Genomic DNA, 21,075 nt, shown 5'->3' with positions numbered 1-21,075 from the left:
CTTCTCCAGCTCATTTTACAGAGGAGGAAACTGACTTGCCCAGGGTCACAGTGTCTGAGGCCAGATTTCAACTCAGGAAGATGAGTCTTCCTGACTCCAGGTCTGGCACTCTCAACTGTGTGACCTAGCTGTGCCCACCCCACCCCCCAAAAGGTGGTAAATTTCAGTAATCTTGAAAATTCACTTACATAGAAAGACCTCATTTCACAACAGAGCTTCATTGGATTGTGAGCTCTTTAAGATCACAGACTGGTTTTTTGCCTTTCTTTGTACCTTTCGGCACTGAGTACAGTGCCTGGCACATAGAAGGCACTTAATAAATTCTTGTTTAGACAAATAAGACACTTGTTCATAGCATTCTGGAGAAAAGAAAAATGTAGCTCTTAGTAACAGTTTTTAAAATACAGTATGACATCAAAGCCACTAATATAACGAAGTGACAAGAGTACTGGAAGTTAGGGAAAACTGGTTTGCTCTGAGTAGCCCTGTGACCTTGGTAAGTGATTTAAATTCTCTGGGACTCAGTCTTTTGTACAGTGTAGTAGATTGGATTAGATAATTACCAAGTTTCCTCCTGGCTCCCTAATTCTGATTATATCATCTGTTACACATAGTAATATTGTATGTGTTTGTGCACAGAATTTCATGAACTCCATGTGTTTGGCTAGTTTAAATGATTCAAGTTTTATTTATGAAGTTGCTATGAAAGTACTGTGGGGTAAAACCATTAGAAAAGTAAAACTAAACAGAATAAAACAAAGGGTAACTTATAACAGTTTTACAAATATTAGTGAACTTATGCTACCATATAATGAAAGTTAGAATGCAAAAATGTGCATTTTTCTGCTTTATGTACCTTTTGGGAAAACCATTATATTTCCCATGCTACTGAGTTCCTATAGTTCATTCTTTATTTCTTGCAGAATATAGTCATTTTCTCAGAACATCTTAGTCCTTTGGTGGTAAATATCCTCAGTAATTTCTTTGAACCAACCCTAAGGAACACACTTTTATAGAAACCGTCTATGACTGTTCAGCAACAAGTTAGATTTTTATGAAAGTTCCACAAATAATCTTCCTTTGCGGTATGTCAGTAGGTAGCGGCTACCTTTATTTTTTTTTTCTGGACTGATTTTAATGGAGCTATTATCACAAAAGAGTTCAGTAAAAAATATTTTTCCTAATGCTTTATTTGGATTTTACTCTCTAAATATATAACTTCCAGCACCATTTTAAGTAATATTATATTTGTTTCCATTTTTATAAATTTAAAAAAATATGGTCTTGGGTACAGAATTCTTTAAAATGAACTGCACATTGTGGCTTTTATTGGACAAAGCCAAAAAACAATATTCATTTATATTTCTATTTGTAATTTCAGAAACAAGAGAACAGAGAAATGTCTCAATCTACAAGTAAAGGATTAATATTTGGCATCGTGATGGGGACTGCTGGAATAAGCTTGATCATTGTGTGGTATCAAAAAATTCGTAAACCTGGCACAACAATGAATTTGCCTAAATTTCTGTCATTAAGCAATGAATTTCATTCAATTGATTTGCAAGATGCAGTTCACAGTGAAAGAGGACCAGTAGTGGTGTTACAGCAAAGTCAATTTCAGATACTGGAGAAATTAAATGATTTACTGATGAGTGTGGAAGAACTCAAAGAGGAAGTCAAATTTCTCAAAGAAGCCATTCCAGAGTTGGAGAAACATGTTCGAGTTGAACTCCGAGGGAAGATAGCTACCCGCAGGACAAGTCCTCAGCATCAAGTAGCTAGAAAGAAAAAAGCCGAGGCAGGCAGGGGCATCTCAACTAGCAATAGTTCCGAAGAGGCAGAAAGTGAAGGAGGGTAAGTCTGCGCAAAATGTTGCTTAAAGTGAATTAACTATTGTAATGTCAACAGAAGTTCCAAGTCCAATAACAACAAAAAACATCAAAGACTTTGAGACCACATGGCCACCACCTGAGAGTACTCAAGGATAAACCTGGCCTAACTGTTGGCCAGTAACCTGGTGCTCCACTTAACTATTGTAACCTGGTTATGGGTGGGTTATAAATGTCTTCTTGGAACTCATTACCTACAAAGAAGTAGAGGCAGAAAATAGGAAAGGTTTATAAAAGGGTGTGGGCCAATATAAATGGCAGAGTTATTATGGCTACTAAGAAAATAGAGATGTAAGTAACCTTTAAGGTTAGCATCAAGGAGGTCAACAGCAACGATGTCCTAGGGTATGCCCCTTGAGTCCTCTTGGCAACACAATACTGAGCTACATGACCCATGAACTTGACCCAGTATGTCAATTCTTGGGATTATTTATTTCTTCTTTATCATCATCATCGTCTCATATGTAGTATAATGCTTTAGAACTTGCAAAGCTTTATCCTTTCAGTAGCCTTTTGAAGACTCCAGGAAGGTAACTTATATATTGCCTAGTACATTGCTTCCTAATCATAAACCAAATACAAGTAAAAAGTAACAATTAGGGTTTTTGTTTTTCATTTTTGCTTATTGTTTTATAAAGAAAACAATTAAAATCCATTTAAAAACTGAGGACCAGAGATTTAAAACTTTTTTAACAAACAAAATAAATATTTTAGAATATAAAGGAAATTTGATAATTTATTGATAATTATGAAGTCAGAAATTTGACCATATATATGAATATATATTTTATAAAACATTTTTCCTCTAATGAATTTTAGTTTATGATCTATCTCTTTATAAATATAATATTTAGGTTATCTGGAGTTGATTATCACTCTGTAAATATAATTAAAAAAATCACTTACCTGACTTTTTTAACTCAGAGCATAGAATTAAGATGAAGTCTTTGAAAGTTAAAAAATGTTTTGAACTTTGTCATTTACAGATTATTCTAGCTACACTCTAACCACCCAAGTTATTAGACGTGCTTTAATACAACCACTGAAATATCTTACTTTGGTAATTTGGTAGGTCTGCAGTTTCATTGACTTGAGTACTCCATTCTAGGTTCCCCTGGCTTTTTTCTTTCTTTCTTTCTTAAAAATTAATTAACTTATTTTTAGTTTTCAACATTTGCTTCTGTAAGATTTTGAGTTCCAAATTTTCTTCCCTTCCCTCTCCTACCCCTACCCCAAGACAGTGTGCAATCTGATATAGGCTCTACTTAGACATTTGTATTAAACATATTTTCATGTTAGTCATGTTGTAAAAAAGAATTAGAACCATTGGGAGAAACCACGAGAAAGAAGAAACAGAGAGAGCAAATAGTATTCTTTGATCTACATTCAGACTCCATGGTTCTTTTCCTGGATGTGGACAGTATTTTACATCATGAGTCTTTTGAAGTTATCTTAGATCCTTGCATTGCTAAGAAGAGATAAGTCTATCAAAGTTAGTCATTGCACAATGTGGCTGTAACTGTGTACAATATTCTCCTGGTTCTGCTCACTTCACTGAGCATCAGTTCACCTAAGTCCAGGTTTTCTTGAAGTCCACCTGCTCATCATTTCTTATAGCATAATAGTATTCCATTACATTCATATACCACAGCTTGTTCAGTCATTCCTCAATTGATGGGCATCTCCTCAATTTCCAATTCTTGGCTACTACAAAAAGAGCTACTATAAATATTTTTGTACATGTGGGTCCTTTTTTAATTTGTATGATCTCTTTGGGACATAGCCCTAGAAGTGGTATTGCTGGGTCAAAGGGCTTTCTTTTTTAACTAAATTTTATTATTTTTTTCAGTCAGCAAACATTTACCTTCTGTCCCTCCGATCCCACCTCATTCTTCTCAGTTAAGAAATTAAGACAATTGACAAATCAAGAAAATCCGGAATCAGCAAAACCCCAGTTAAAAATGTGGTTGATCCTTAACCCCAATTGCCCTGCCAAAAACAAAAAAAAAAACAAAAAAAACATGGTTGATCAAGCAAAACAAATTTCCTCACTAGAACTAAAAATATATACCTGTATGTGCTCATTTTGTGCTCACTTCTCCATGGGGAAGTGGGCAGCAAATTTCTTTTGCAGAAAAAACTTTTAAATTTAACATAATCAAAATTGTCCATTTTACATCTAGTAATTCTGTCTGTCTCATATTTGGTAATAAATTCTTCTCTTATCCATAGTTCTGATGCTCCCCTAATTTGCTTGTGGTATCACTCTTTATTTCTAAACTATGTACCTATTTTAAGCTTATCTTGGTATGTAGTGTGAAGTATTGGGCTCTACCTAGTTTCTGCCAAACTATTTTCCAGTTTTCCTAGCAGCTATTGTCATATAGCGAATTCTCGTCCCCAAAGTCTGGATCTTTGCGTTTATCAAACACCAGATTACTATGGTTGTTTCCTACTGTGTATTGAGTACCTAAACTACTCCACTAATCTACCACTCTATTTCTAAACCAGTGCCAGATTGTTTTGATGATTACTGTTTTGTTGAGATCTGGTGTAGTTTAGCCGCCTTCCTTTACATTTTTTTCTCCATTAAGCCCCATGACATATTTGACCTTTTGTTCTTCCAGATGAATTTTGTTATTACTTTTTCCAGCTCTATAAAATAATTTTTTGGTAGTTTGATTGGCATAGCATTGAATAAATATATTGACTTAGGTACAATTGTCATTTTTATTATATTGAATTGGCCCACGCATGAGCAGTTAATGTGTCCAGTTGTTTAGATCTGACTTTATTTGTGTGAAAAGTGTTTTGTAATTGTTTTCATATAGTTCTTGAGTTTATCTTGGCAGGTAGACTCCCAAACATTTATTATCATCTCCAGTTATTTTAAATGGAAGTTCTCTTTCTATCTCTTGCTGCTGGACTTTGTTGGTAATATGTAGAAATACTGATGATTTATGCGGGTTTATTTTATAACCTGTGACTTTGCTAAAGTTGTTAATTATTTCAACTAGTTTTTTAGTTGACTCTCTGGGATTCTCCAAGTATACTATCATATCATCTGCAAAGAGTAATGGTTTTGTTTCCTCATTGCTGATTACAATTCCTTTAATTTCTTTTCTTCTCTTATTGCTGTAGCATTTCTAGTACAATATTGAATAATAGCAATGATAATGGGCATCCTTACTTCACCCCTGATCTCATTGGGTAGGTTTCTAGCTCATCCCCATTACAAATAATACTTGCAGTTGGTTTTAGATAAATACTAATCACCTTAAGGAAAGCTCCATTTTTTCTTGCACTTTCTAGAGTTTTTAATAGGAATGAGTGTTCATTTGGGTATCTTACCCTACAGGAAAGCAGGGGGGAAAGGGATGAGAGTGGGGGATGATAGAAAGGAGGACAGTTGGGGGAGGGGGTAGTCAGAAGCAAACACTTTTGAAAAGGGACAGGGTCAGAGGAGAAAATAGAATAAATAGGGGTTGGGATAGGATGGAGGGAAATATAGTTAGTCTTTCACAATATGACTGTTATGGAAATGTGTTGCATACCTACACATGTATAACCTATATTGAATTGCTTGCCTTCTCAATGAGGGTGGGTGGGGAGGGAAGAAGGGAGAGAATCTGGAACTAAAAGTTTTAAAAACAAACATTAAAAATTCTTTTTACATGCAACCGGGAAATAAGATATACAGGCAATAGGGCATAGTAATCTTTCTTGCCCTACAAGAAAGTAAGGGGGAAGAGGATAAGGGGGGTGGGGGTGGTGATAGAAGGGAGGGCAGACTGGGAGAAGGAGTAAATCAGAATGCATGCCATCTTGGGGTGGGGGGTAGGGGAGAGATGTGGGGAAAATTTAGAACTCGAAATCTTGTGGAAATGAATGTTGAAAACTAAAAATTAATTTTAAAAATAGGAATGAGTGTTATATTTTGTCTAAAACTTTTTCTGTATCTGTTGAGATAATCACATGATTTTAATTGGTTTTCTTATTGATATGGTCGACTATTCCGATACTTGTCCTAATATTGAACCAGCTTTACATTCTTGGAATAAATCCCACCTGATCATAGCATATGACCTTTGTTATATATTGCTGTAATTTCTTTGTTAGTATTTTATTTAAAATTTTTGCATCAATATTCGTTAAGGAAATTGGACTGTAGTTTTCTTTCTCTACTCTTCTTGATGGAGCTATCAGCACCACATTTCTGTCATAAAAGGAATTTGGTAGTATTCCTTTGCCTATGTTTCCAAATAATTTATATGATATTAGAATTAATTGTTCTTGAAATGTTTGGTAGAATTCACTTGTGAATCCATCTGGTTCTGGGGATATTTTCTTAGGGAGTTCATTAATGACTTGTTCAACTTCTTTTTCTAAGATAGGATTACTTATTTTACTTCCTCTTCTGTTAATCTGGGCAATTTATATTTTTGTAAATATTTATTCATCCATTTCACTTAGATTGTCAGACTTATTGATATGTCATTGGGTAAAATATCTACTAAAAATGGCTTTAATTTCCTCTTCATTGGTGGTGAATTCACCCTTTTCATTTTTGTTAGTGGTAATTTGGTTTTTTTTCCATTTTTAAAAATCAAATTAACCAATAATTCATTTTATTGGGTTTTTCATAAAACCAGTTCCTAGTTTTATTTATATTAGTTCAGTGGTTTTTTCATTTCAATTTTATTAATCTCACTTTTGGTTTTCAGGATTTCCAATTTGTTGTTTAATTAGAGATTTTTAATTTGTTCTTCTTATATTTTTTTAATTGCACACCCAATTCATTAATGTGTCCTTTCCCTATTTTATTGGTGTAAGTGTTTAGTAATATAAAATTTTCCCTAAGTATTGCTTTGACTGCATCTTATAAATTTTGACATATTGTCTCATTGTTGTAATTCTCTCTAATGAAATTATTAGTTGTTTCTATGATTTGTTCTTTGGTCCACTCATTCTTTAGGATTAGATTATTTAGTTTGCAATTAATTTTTAATCTATCTTTCCATGGCTCTTTATTGAATGTAATTTTTATTATATTATGATCTGAAAGAGTGCATTTAATATTTCTTTTCTGCTTTTGGTTGTAAGATGTTTATGCCCTGATACATGGTCAATTTTTGTGTAGGTGCCATGTATCTCTTGAGAAAAAAAGTATATTCCTTTCTATTCCCATTCAGTTTTCTCCATAGATCTATCATATTTAACTTTTATAAAATTCTTAACTTCTTTTTTGTTTATTTGTTGTTTAGATTTATCTAGTTTTGAGAGAGGAAAGTTGAAGTCTGCCACTAGAATCATTTTTACTGTCTAGTTTCTTCTGTAACTCATTTAACTTTTTCCTTAAGAATTTGAATGCTGCAACTGTAAATGACAGCTATTCTCAGCAATACAAAGGTCCAAGACAATTCTTGATCAATAAAAGAGCCTAGCCATCATATTCCAAGAAATTATTGAGGAAAATTGTGCTGATATCCTAGAACCAGAGGGTAAAATAGAAATCAAAAGAATCCACTAATCATCTTTTGAAAGAAGTCCCAAAATCAAAACTCCTAGGAATATTATAGCCAAATTCCAGAGCTAATTCTGTAAGTTTTTAGTTCTTCTAAGGTGGTATGATTTAAGGAGAGATGTGGTCACTGATTTCCTGGCCTGTTTTCTGGTCTGTGTGGCCCTTTGACTGAATCCAAACTTCACTGAACCAATCCCTTTAATAAAAGGATTTGTTCTGTAAAATTTGGACTCAGTCAAAAGGCCATACTCAAAGACCTAGAAGGCCATATGTGGCTCAAGGCTGCAGGTTCCCCATTCTTGCTGCTCTTTAGGAGTAATCTTACCCTAAAATGAATAGGCTTTTTACCTATTCCTGACACATTTTTATTGTCATAGCTTAATAAAAGTATCATATTCCTTTCTGTTAATTTCTTATGACTAACAAAATATTAGTGAGCCTTATACTGACAAAATTGATCCAAACTGTAATTTCCAAATTTCGGAGGTTATAAAAGCTTTCTTCCGACATTGGGAATGAAGTTACTGTGCCCTTCAAGGGCAAATATTTGGTTTTTCAACCTGCCAGAGCTAGGGAAAAAAAAGAAATATCTCAAGTCAGTATGCCAGCATCTGACCCAGAAAAGCTACATAGGGTATAGTAACAAAGTGAGAAGCAGGGCTCTGGGAGGTTGGGATCTGTCCAGGGACTATACTATCAAAATGGAAAATCAGAGATATACAAATCTTATGAAAAAACTAATGATGCAAGATGCAGTCAGGTGAAGCAGAAAGGTATACATTGACCATATTGCTGAGGTGAGATAGTTTACAGAATGAATATAAGTTAAAGATGAAGAATCTCTCTTATTCTTTTAGCAGAGCATAAATAATGTTCAATTTAAGAAGTGAGCAATACTTTTCCTTTTATAGGGTTATTGTATAAACTGTCTCTTTTGGTTGTTGTGCTTATTATATAGACAGAATTTTGATTTACATATACATATACACACATGTATAATATGTATACATATATGTTTATTTACACACATGTGACTGGAGTTTAAATTTGTGTTACTGTGTTTTATTACTGCTACCTATTTGTTTATTTAGAAAGAAAGTTAAGGTTAATCATCATGTGGTACTAATACCTGTATGTCTTCTTTTAAACATTAATTGAATAAAGGAAAAATATCTGTTGGGTTACCTGGAGGTTAAGAGAGGAAGTGTTGTATAAGATAAAGAGCACTAGATATGCAACTAATGGACTTGAGTTCTAATTCTGGGGTGACCTTAGGCAAGTAAATCAAAATCTTGGGCCCTCAGTATCCTTGTTTGTAACATAAAGGACTAGGTTGGATTTTCAAAGAATCACAGATTTAGAAGTTGAAGGGATCTTAGAGATCATCTAGTCCAATTCCTCCATTTTACTGATGAAAAAACTGAGTTCCCGAGAGGTTATGTCCAGGATCCCACAGGTAATAAATGAGAGAGGTGGATACAGGGAGAAAGTTATTATAACCTCAAAATCCAGGTCTTCTGACTCCAAATGCAGTTTGGAGTCTTTCCACTGTATCATGCTCTAAGGCCCCTTCTAGTTCTTTCCATGATAAGGTTAAAAGGTACCTGGAAGTGGCAAATTTATCTGCTCTTCCTCAATCCTCCCTTCAATTGAAGACTACCATGTGCTTTGCGGACTCCCAGAGATCCTTTTCTTTTCTTGTCCTCCTCTCACATCACTAAGATGCCTCTCCCTCTAATCTCCTTCTTCACCCTTGCGCCCTTCTTTTCAAGACAAATTCCTCTGTGTGCACTCTTGAACCCAGTTCATATAATTTTCTCCAAGCATTGCTCCAGCTATCATCCTTTCACTAATCTGCAGTCTCTCCTTTTTTACTGGTTGCTTTCCTGCTACTACCCTCAAACATATCCAAATCTCCCCCATGTTTAAAAAACACTTACTTGGTCCTTCCTGACATCTCCACTAGCTACAGTTCTGTGTGTCTCCTCCGCATTTATGGCCAGACTCCTTGAGAAAGCTGTGTGTAATAGATACACTTCCTCCCTTACTCTTTGCTAAACGCTCTGCAGTTTGGCTTCTGACTTACAAAAAAAAATCTCTTTATTATCTATTTATCTGGTTTATATGGGAGGTAGTCTCAGAGGAAAAGCATTAGGAAAGCATACTGAGGGTGGGGCAGGGTGGAGTGAGGTAGAGTAGAGAGTTGTGACCAAGAAAGGCCTCTTGCAGAAGGTGGGATTAGCACCAAGTCAGAAGGCAGAGGTGAGGAGAGAGCATTCCAAGCATAGGGGACAGCCAGTAAAAAATCAGAGAATTGGGTGTCCAATGTGAGATCATAGAGTATATGGAGGGGAGGAAAGTGTAAGATGACTGGAAAGATAGGAAGGGGCCAGGTCATGAAGAGCTTTAAAAGCCAAACAGCAGTTTATGCCTGATCTTGGAGGTAATAGGTGCTATTGGAGTTTATTTAATATATGGATATTGTCAAACCTGTGCTTTGGGAAGACTATAGAGCTTTAAAGGAGGATGGGCTAAAAGTAGGGAGACACCGGAGTCAAGGAAGACCAACCAGGAGGTTACTGCAGTAGTCCTGGTGTGAGGTGATAAGCACCTGCCCCAGGCAGTACCTGTATGCCTTGGAGAGAAGGGGACAGATGTGAGTGAAGGGAGGAACATTACTTGGAAACAGATTGGATACGTAAATTCAAGTGAGGAGTAAAGGGTGACTAAGGTTCTAAGCTTGGGTGATTGGGATGATGGGGGCACCTTCAGCAGTAAAAAGAACATTGGGAAGAGGGGAGACATTTGGGGTGGGATATAATGTGTCTTTTGTTTGGACATGATGAGTATGAGAAGTGTGTGGGGTACCTGGGAGAACAATTTATACAATAACAACAGTATTTTAAAGAGAATTTTGAAAATATTAATGATTCTGATCAACATAATGACCAACTATAACCATAATTCCAGAGGACCCATGATAAAATGGGCTCTGCTGAGAGAGAAGTGATAGACTCAAGGTACAGATTGAGACATATGCTATTTGAACTTATCTAATGAAGGAATTAGTTTTGTTTGATTATCTGCATGTGCTACAAGTGTTTTGCTTTTCTTTTTTTCCCAATGGGGTTAAATGGAAGGGAGAAGAATAGATTTTTTGTCTGCAAAAAATAATAACAATAATTAAATAAAAATTTAAGAAATTTTTCTGCCCTTCTTGCTTCTGTGAGGTTACTTCATAATGCTAATAAATTGTTTGCTTCCTGCTAGCTTTATCCAGCATCCACTCTTCCCTCTTTGATTCCAGAATTCCTGTATGTTATCCTAACACTTATTATTATAGTAATGAAAAGGATTCAATGCAATATGGTTTAGTGGTAGAGAACTAGATGCCCGTGGAGTCAAAAAGAGTTGGATTCAAGTTCTGTCTTTGATCTACATGAATTGTATGATTCTGGCACCTCTTTGTGCCCCAACCAACTCTCTTAAAAAATAAATTTGCAGGCCAGATACTAATCTATGCTGGTAGAAGTTTCCTTATTAAGATTTTCCTATACCTGTGAAATCACAGACCCAAACAATAAAATGAGGAGTTGACATTTTCGCCTTAAAACATTAATTCACTCCCAAGTTCTCTCTCCCTGATTTTTCCAATCAGATTCTTTAACTCTTGCCTAGACTGTTATAATAGCCACCTAACTAGTCACCCTGCACCTAGCTTCTCCTCTCTTCAATTTTCTCTTTACATAGCTGCCAAAATGATCTTTCCCTAATGATCGTAGTACTGCTCTTTGAACCTTTCAGTGGCCCTTTACTGCTGTAAGATAACACTTCAAGCCCCTTGATGATCTAATGTCAATCTACCTTTCTATTTATTTTTAACATTATTCCTTTTCATATACTCTTAAGTTCCAGCTAAGTTGACCCAATCTTGGTATTTCTCTTTTTGCTTTTGTGTATTTGTCCTGGCTAAGCCTACTGCATGAGAAATCTCCCTTTTATAATACTTAATCTTTCAAGGACTTACTCTAGTGCCATCTCTAGTGGCACCTTATAGTGCCATGAAGCCTTTTCTAATTCCTCCAGCTGAAGGAAGGCCCCCAAATTTACACAATCATGTGCCATGATTGTGTAATCATCTTACTTTATTCAGTTGTAACCTCTTTGGTGTTAAGGAGGGTGTCTTTTTCTTAATCTTTGTATCCCTATCATATAACATGGTGACTTTCGCACGCAGTAGCTGTCAGATAAACTTTTGTTCAATAGAATTGGATTTGAATTGAATTGTTTAGTTGAATTTGTACTACACATGTAACCAAGTTAGAGCAGTCTTTCTACATTCACTTGGATTAGTTTAGAAAAGCAATTCATAAAACAATTTTATTCTGAACTGATGTCATCGTATTCTGTCCACTGTCATCACATTCTCTGTTGTTGCTATGTTCACTCTTTATGCTTCTTTGTTACTATATGATTTTGCCCTACTTGTAAAGCATTTCTTACACTTAGTTAATCAAATATGGTGGCGTAGGAAAGGAGTCAAATATAGTTTCAGATTTGTTAAGACTATCAGTATGGGAAAGTGCTTAAGGTAGGTCCATATTTATGTTAGTTTTCCATTTAATTATGTTTGACATGATAAGAGATACTATTTTTATTTACAACCCAAGCTTTACTGCTTTCTTAAATTCATCAATAATTAGCTTTTAGGCAGTCTAAATGCTCATTTTTATCTTTATCTCCAAAGATACTGTTGAAAAATGTAAATATCACATACCTTATAAACACTAATCTATTTAATCTATCTAAATTAAAACTAATCTATCTTTATGTGTTTGTGTTAATTTTCTACAAAGCACATTAGGACCTAATATTTTTAGATACTACAGTCTGCCTTTCCTTTGAAGAATCTAATTCCAATTTGACATCTTGCTTTGTTTTCCATATAATTCAAAATTCATCTCTCTGGGTCTCCTACCTAAAGGATGAAGTCTTTACAAACTAAATCATATGCAAGTATGTTAGAGGCAATATCTTGGTCTCTGCTATTTCTGCTTATTCAACTAAGTGTCCTATTAGCCACATCAGCTTGTACAGCCAAAAATTATTTCTCCTTCTCTTTCCTATGTTATATAATGATATTATCTTAAGGGACTTATCAGGATTTTGCCCTATTCCCTGTATTTTTCCTCATGTTCACACTTTTCTTCCTTTAGCTGCTGTACTTCAGACAGGGCATCCAGTACAGACTCTCCTCAAGATCAAGTTGCTTCTGGTCCCCATCAAGATGGAGCTGTCCCTGTTTCTCAGGAAAATAGATTATTTGTTTCTTGTAAAGTTACCAAAAGTTCTCTAGCAAATACAGTCACGTGTTCTCCTAAGGAAAATAATAGTAATTTAGAAAAGCACGGTATAGCTGACTTACCTTCTACAAGTAGAGGTTTGCTTAGCTCTCAACAGAATATCGTGTCAGCTTCCTGCCTGCAAACCAGAGTTAATGTAACTTCTAAAGAACCTGCTAGTTGCAGTGATATTCAGAAGAGTGAAGAGTCCTCTGACTTTGGATTAAAAAGACTTTTCACTGTGATTCAACAAAGTGTTATTTCCATTAGCTCTAAAGCAACTACTACTATTGGTGAAAAATATGATAGTTTTCTTACACTTCAAGCAAATACAATTCCCTCTACACATCAAAAAAGTAGTGAAATTTCATTTTCTACTGTCCCTCAGCAAGACGGAATTACCTTGGATGTTGGACAGTTTAGAACACTGGCTGAATTCCATCCAACAGATGAAATAGATCTTCACGTGAATCAGAGTGAATTTTTACCTAAGTATGATCAAAATGGAGCTGCTACGAGCCACTCTCAGGTCTTACTTGAATCTAGTACCAGTCAGGAAAATACTAGCAAACCTTGTTCTCAAAATACACTTAACCAGAGTCACCATCAGAGCCTGGCTAGCATTATCCTCTCCGTAATTGGGTTGTCTTCTTTGCTCTGGAAACCTGGAGATAGGGATGACATCTCTCAAAGAGAAGACTCATTAGAGGAACCTCAAGATAATAGCACCTCAAATACTCAAGAGGATAGAATTCTCTCAGAATACCCTTTGAGTGATGAAATCATCCTTCATGTGCCTCAAAGTAGAATTTCGCCTGGGGCTACCTCTGCTTCCCCTCCAGATTCACTAGACCACTGTAGCATGCAGGGGGCAACTAGCCTTCATTCCTCTCAAGCTATAAAGAACTGGAGTTGCTGTCCAAGTGTAATTAGTAATGTCATTTATACAATGAGGTCCTCTTTGTCCAAGAAAAATAAAAGGAAAAATGGCAACTTGAAAAGTCAAAGTACTACAATACCCTATTGTGATGATGAAGTAAAACCAGCATCTTCTAGGAACAGGTTACCACAAAACTTCACTCACCCTCCAAGAGGGGAAACTCATCTCAGTCTACACATGCTGGGTGACTTGATTATATTTAACCAGTTTTTCCACCAAGCAAATTTTAGGCAGGCCCAAGGAATTCATATTTCACTTTCCTCTACAATTAGTCCCCATATAGTATAACCACAGGCAGGTCTGGTTATACTCACATAATGAGAGCCCCATCATTCAGTCTAAAACAGGGTCAGAAGCCCTATTATTTCTTTTAGATCATTTCTAGAGTCAATTTAGAAACTAGTCATTCCCAAAATGAACATTGTATTACTCCTATAAAAATAAGCTTTAAATTTGTCTAGGTAAAGGAACATCTCTGTTTGGTTCTATACCCCTTTTTGGTTCTTATTTCTTTTACATCTTTCCTAGTGGTGTGGTGGTGGTGGTGGTGATGGTGATGATGGAGGGGCAGTTATTCTGTAGTGATTAAATTTGTGGGTGAATTTAGGGTCATTTATGTGATACAATGGATAGAGCACTGGATCTGGAGTCAGGAAGACCTGAATTGAAATTTGAGCCCAGACATTTTCTAGCTGTGCTGCCATGGACAAATCATTTAACCTTTTTGCCTCAGTTTCTTCATCTGTAAAATATGGGGATAATAATGGCACATAGCTCTAGGGGTTGTTGTGAGAATCAAATGAGGTGATAATTGTAAAGCACTTAGCACAGTGTAAGCTACAACATGTAAGCTATTTAAGTGCTATGTAAATGTTAGCTACTGTTAGTATTAATTACATATCTATATCTAATTCACCTATTTATTAATTTTCTTTCATATTGTTTAGTGATAATTGCTGCCTATTCAGTTCAGTTAACTCCAACAAACATTTATTAAGGGCTTCCTCTGTGCCAGGCACCATGCTGACATTACAAAAACAAAACTGAAAAGGTACCTGCCTTCAAGGAGTTTGTATTCTACTGCCATTTCTAATTCACACTCCCTTATATCAAAAGATTTTCTAAAACAAACATCTCATAGTAAACAAAAATAACCCAGTCTACTATGTATGCTACAGGCAGTTCAAGAAAGCAGATCCATTTTTAACAAACTAGTATTTAAAAGAGGTATACATAGACATTATCACCTTGGTTTCAGAAAATCTGGAAAAGCATTCCTCTTATAGTTAACCTTCCTCCTACTTTCTTAGAATGGTATACTGGAAAGGATGTCATACTTATATGCAGCAGGCCTTTGCACGGGAGTGTGCAGTCAGTTTCAGTGGGTAAATGATACTTTACAATAATTTTTTAAGAACTAGAAATTATATAGAACCATACCATTTGCAATCCATAAAAAATTAAAACTGTTCCCTCAAACACATTAGGTGAATGAAAAAAGTATGCATTAGCAACCATGGTTTAGTTTTACTTAAGAGTTTTAGCTTTTGCTGAAGGAAGACAGTAGATATTATTTGATATTACTTATCAGATTATTTATAAGATTGGGTCAAGATATTACTCTGTTTATTTTTGTGTTCCCTTTTCTCCATTTAGCATATTTTACTATTAAACAGAGTGTGGTGAAAATTTTTTCAGTCTGCCTGATATGGATAGAGCAATTCAGAAGCCAAGGTTACCATGGCCAGAAATACCATCTTTTTCCCGTTTGGAAGACTTGTTCATCACTGGTATTAGAAAGTAATTGGAAGAGGCTTTGAATGGGGTATTTGCTTTACTAAATGAGTTTTATTTGCGTGGGCATGTTTGTGTGCTGTAAGGGCAAGCAAAGTGGGACTTTTTACTGTCTTTTCTTTTGGAGTTCTTCTCAGCACTAAGGCAATCAGGTGCCTTTGAGTGAGTCTTGCCTTTGTTTGTAGGAAGGCCCACACCCTTTTGCTAATTAGGTCACAGGACATGTAAAGCCCTCAGGCCCTGAAAAAGGGTATATATACTCTGAGGGTAGTCGTTAAGCTAGAACTCTCAGAACAGTGAGACGAGAGGTTTTGCTTTAGGGGCTCACTCATTGGAAGAGTGTTGGTGTGGAGACTCTTGGTAGCTGTTAAGGAGCCCCTTCTCTCCCCCAGCTTCGAAAATCCAGATGTTGGTGCCTCTCTCTCTGATAACTATGTATATATAGCTTTAGTTAGACAACTAGAAGCCTGTCTATTGATTTGTGTTATTTGCTCTGTTTATATTTTCTCTGTAATTTCTGTTGGTATTTGTTCTGAAGTTCAGGGTGCTGACTTTTTCCCCTGAACTAAGTGAATGATATATGTACATTTAATTAAAGTGAGATTGTAAACGCCTTAAAGTTGCTTTCCTTGGAAAAGCAGATCAAAGAACCTGTGCTAGCAGCCCTCCTGCGTGCTGGTGTTATTGGCCTTACACAGCCACAGCAGCTGCAAGTAACATTTGTTACGTGTGCCTAGTGGTTTTGATCACAATAACATCCCTAAGCATAGTTCCTTTTACTTTAGCCAAACAGCATCACTTTCATTGGTTTTTTTTTTTGTTTTGTTTTTTGTTTTGTTTTTTGAGGGGGGAAGGCAGGGCAATTGGGGTTAAGTGACTTGCCCAAGGTCACACAGCTAGTACATGTGTCAAGTGTCTGAGGCCGGATTTGAACTCAGGTCCTCCTGACTCCAGGGCCGGTGCTCTACTCACTGCGCCATCTAGCTGCCCCCACAGCATCACTTTCATATCTGTTTAATCGTTCTAAGCAAGCTTTCAAAGCAGCTATGGCAGATAAGGAATATACCTCTCTGTGAAGAAATGTTTCACTATTCCTCCTCCCAAAAAAATTCAAGAACAACACATATATATCCATATAGCCTTTTCAAATTTGAATACTGTGAGAATAAGGCAAAAAAGGGCAAAAATAATGTATGTAAATGTGGCATTTTAAAGTTAGTATCTCTAGACCCAAGAGAGAACAGATGGCTCCTTCTATATTTACTGTTGGAAAAACTGTATAGGCATGCTTATTGTTTTTCTTGGTGCAACATTTTGGTATACACTTAAGAGTATGGGTGCTTCTAGATTTTTCCTGAACTTATCTAGGTAGGACTTAATTTTGTATTTACCTGGAAAAGACTAGAAATAGTTTAGTATATTAGGAAGAATGTTGAACTTGGAGGGGAAGGACTTAGGGCCAAACTCTTGATCTGTCAATTACGAGTTGTAAGTCTCTGGATAAATCACTACCTTTCTAGGAAATGGTGGGAACATTTGTCCTCACCAACCCTAGGCTTATTGTAAAGAAAGGGATTTGTAAATTTTTTGACAAGGCTACAGAAATAAGAGCTATTGTTATTGAGCGCTGGTGTGGTCAGTATAATAACTCAAAGGAGGGTCATTGTGATTTATTATAGTAACAAAAAGGGTAGAATGTGAAGACCAACAACCAAGGTGGTTTGGTTAACATGGATGTAAGACCATGTTAGAAATGGCTGTCCACTTGTACTACAGGTGATTTCTGAGCTAAACTCTGATGTAACAAAAAGAAGGGACAAATATAGATTAACTGTTGACAGAGCAAAGAGGAAAAGGTCACGGAGCACAAATAATTGATGTCCTTTCAAGAAGCTTTGAAGAAAGAGCTGAAGCCAGAGTTGTGAGCAAAGTCTAGCTGACTGACATGCTACTGAGGGCTTTTGATTGTGCTAGCATGTGCCTAACCACTCCTTCATACCAATGTCTTGATGTCTTTGTAACATTCACCGTGATCACCTCCTTTTGGTTATTTTCTCCTCCCTTGGTCTTTGTGACGTGCCTCTTTCTGACCTATCTGGCTGTTCCTCAGACTCCTTTGCTGAATCTTCATCCAGGTTACAACCACTAGCTGCAGGTGTTCCCCAGGCCTCTGCTCCGGGCCTTGCTCTCTTTCCCCTCTCTGCCATCTCACTTGGTGATCTCATCAGCTTCCATTCTCAGAGTTTTATCTCTAGTCCACATCTTCTGAGGTACAGTCATTCATCACCAACTGCTGGTGATCTCATTCCCATCTTTTAAGCAGATCTCCCCATCTGTCATCACCACTCTCACTTATCCTTCAATCTTTCCTTCTACAATAGGTGTCTCTCTTCTTAACTCCCTAAAGTCTAGCTTCTGATCTCATCATTCAACTGAAACTGCTCTCTGTAAAGTTACCAGTGATCTCTTAATGGCCAAATCTAAGGTCCTTTTTTCAATCCTCATCTTTGGCCTTAGACATTTCCCAGAACCCTCCTCTTCTCTCTAGGTTTTTATGACGCTGCTTTCTTTCCAAGTTGTCTGCCTATCTTTCTGACTGCTTTGCTGGTTCTCCATCCAGGTCACATCTGCTAGCCATGGCTGTCTCCTAGGGCTTTGTCCTATGCCCTTTCCTTTTCTTTTCTCTTTTTTTCCTTTTTCCTCTACTTCTCTTCTTTCATCTCTTCTGCTCTCTTTTTCTCTCTTCCTATCTTCTCTTCTTCTGTTATACTATATTTCACTTGGTGATCTGATCAGCTCAAATGGATTTAATTATCATCTTTATATTGATAACTCTCAAATGTACTTATCTAGCCCTAATCTCTCTGTTGATCACCATTCTTACACCTCCAAATGCTTATTGGACATTTCAAATTGTATGTCTCATACACATCTTAAAATCAACATGACCCAAACCAAACTCATTATCTTTTCTCTAAAACATATTGGTCTTCCATAACTACCATTCTGTGGTAAAAGGTACCACCGTTATCCATCAGCCAGTCTCTCAACCTAGGAGTCCTTCTCATCTCCTCCCTTTCTTTCTCTACCCATATCCAATTATTGCTAAGGCCTGGCAATTTTATCTTCATAATATTTCTTGTATAGACTAGACTTGTATAGCCATTCAATCAGAGAACCAAAGTATACTGATGGGATATGAGCACCAATACTGACATATCTTTATCGTTATCCATATCTATATCTATTATCTACATATATGCACACATACATGTGCTATAACAGATACACATCATATACAGCATGTGCCATTTATGTCACCCGCACAGCACATATACTTGTATAACATTTGCCACATTGAATATAGAACATATGGCATAAACGTTGTGAATATAATCAATGACATTGCCCTTTTGTAATCATACATACATAATATCATTTCTTACACGGGTAATATACTACATGTAACACTTGGGTGATATGTATGAGCAGTATGTTTGAAGAGATGACTGGCCTGGGAGCCTTCTTAAAACAGGGACTTCAGGAGTTTTTTTTACTATTCATTCCAATACTCTAGGCAGTTCGGTGGTAAAATAGATAGGGCCGGGAAGACTCATCTTTCTGAGTCCAAATCTGGTCTCAGGCACTTACTAGCTGTATGATCATGGGCAAGTCACTTCTCCCTATTTGCCTTAGTTTCCTCATCTGTAAAATGAGCTGGAGAAGGAAATGGCAAACCCCTCCAGTATCTTTGCTAACAAAATCCCAAATAGAGTCATGAGGAGTCAGACACGACTAAAAACCGACAACAACAGTAACAACAATCAATACTCTTAATCAGAGGAGCAGATAGAACTGAAGTACTAATGAGATTTGAGTACCCATGCTGAAATATCTGTATCTTTAATCTACACACACACACACATGTGCACACACATGCACACACACAGTTTTAATCCCATCTAAGAGGTATAGTTTGTGTTATGACAAGTCTAATTACAGTTATTTGGATATAATTAGGTTTTTGTGGGTGTGATATGCTTGTTCTTCTCTCCACCCCACCCCCACTCCTTCACATACATGGATATCTTTCAGAATCCTTCTCTTCCTTCAAGGCTTGATTTAGTTATCACCTCTTCGGTGTTATCACCTCTTCTGTGAAGCTTTCCCTGATACTTTTGTCTAGAAACTTGTTCCTTTCTTGAAGTTTTCTTAACAAACTAATTTTCCAGTTTATTCCCTTTCTCTCCTACCAAACTCCATCTTGGATTATACCTATCAGGCTGCATTTTGCCCTCACCCCCTTGAGCATAAAATGTAAATTCCTTGAAGTCAAGGACTGTCTTTTTAAATCTCCCTATGCCTAGTAACACAGTGCCTGACATGTAGTAGGGTTAATATTATTCATTGGACTAGACTGGATTGGACTGCAAAGGATTGGATTAAATTGGACTGAATTGGATTGGGTTGGGTTGGACTGGACCAGACTGACCCTGGAGTCAGGAGGCCCTGAGTTCAAATCTGGCCTCAGACACTTACTAGCTGTGTGACCCTGTGCAAGTCACTTAACCTTAGTGCCTTAGTTCCTCATCTGTGAAATGAGCTGAAGAGGGAAATGGCAAATCACTCCAGTATCTTTGCCAATGAAAACGGCAAATGGGGTCATGGAGAGTTGGACGTGACTGAAACAACTCAATAACAAATGACTTTTAAGAAATTTGAACATTTACAATATATTTCTGCTCAAAAATTGTTGAATGCACTAGAGTTAGGAGATTTTATATTGCTTCAAATCAATGAACAATGTTGAATTATGTAGTTGTATACTGTAAGTTCACAATTAGATCTAGTAAAGCTAAATGCTTTTAGTCATAAGCCAATGAGAATGAAACTGTCACTGTAGACATTGAATGCTATAACATTAATTATTATGAATTAAGCAGAACTTGTGAAATTATCACAAAATGTTTAATAACAAGGGGCATTTATTCAGTTCCTACTGTGTTCTTATCTCTGTGCTACACCCTTATCCTTTATGATCTGTAATAACTTTTTGATGCTTTTTAATGCTTGTTTCTGAAATCTTAGGTATGTTACAGCTCAGAGTGACACTGAAAAGGGGCATTTAGCTGGCCATAAGGCAAATAAAAAATCAGCAAAAAGACTGAGCTTACCTGTTCTTACTCAGATGATTGATGACTTACATTTAAAAAGTGATTCTGATAAACAGAAAAGTTTTGAACTCCTGTGCCACTATAAAAATAAGGTAAGGGAAATATGATGAAATAACACTCTTATTGATTAAAGTATGCTATTGATTAAATCTCCTCTACAGAGTCTTAGTCTGATGCATCATTGTGGTATGGAGGGGATAGTAAATAGACGCAGAGGAGGAAGCAGGGTAAGACAGATGTGTGCAAACTAGCACCTGCCTTCTCAGATTCAGAGTCATACAGTGTCTGTGCAGTATAGCAGAAGAAGCAAAATGGTATAACAGGAAGACCACAGCATTTGAAATCAGAAGACCTGGGCTCCAAAGCTAGCTCTGGTATTTGCTACCTGGCTAACTTTGGATTGGTCATTCCC

The 21,075-nt window shown here is 36.4% G+C and overlaps 1 protein-coding gene across 1 annotated transcript in view; it reads left to right on the top strand.

The window, feature by feature from the left end:
* Positions 1–1,381: 1,381 nt before the first annotated feature.
* The window catches only part of RMDN2 (regulator of microtubule dynamics 2), a gene marked incomplete at its 5' end in the record, with an annotated part of 47,926 nt that continues 28,232 nt past the window's right edge, over positions 1,382–21,075 (top strand). Inside the window, 2 exon segments of the mRNA XM_036751029.1 lie at positions 1,382–1,854; positions 20,578–20,755. Coding sequence (XP_036606924.1) covers positions 1,400–1,854; positions 20,578–20,755 — 633 coding nt within the window.

Source organism: Trichosurus vulpecula, chromosome 3 (genome assembly GCF_011100635.1).
Source record: "Trichosurus vulpecula isolate mTriVul1 chromosome 3, mTriVul1.pri, whole genome shotgun sequence".
Classification (NCBI taxonomy): domain Eukaryota; kingdom Metazoa; phylum Chordata; class Mammalia; order Diprotodontia; family Phalangeridae; genus Trichosurus; species Trichosurus vulpecula.
The sequence above is the reverse complement of the archived record's forward strand: the minus strand, read 5'-3'. Positions and strand labels throughout refer to the sequence as shown.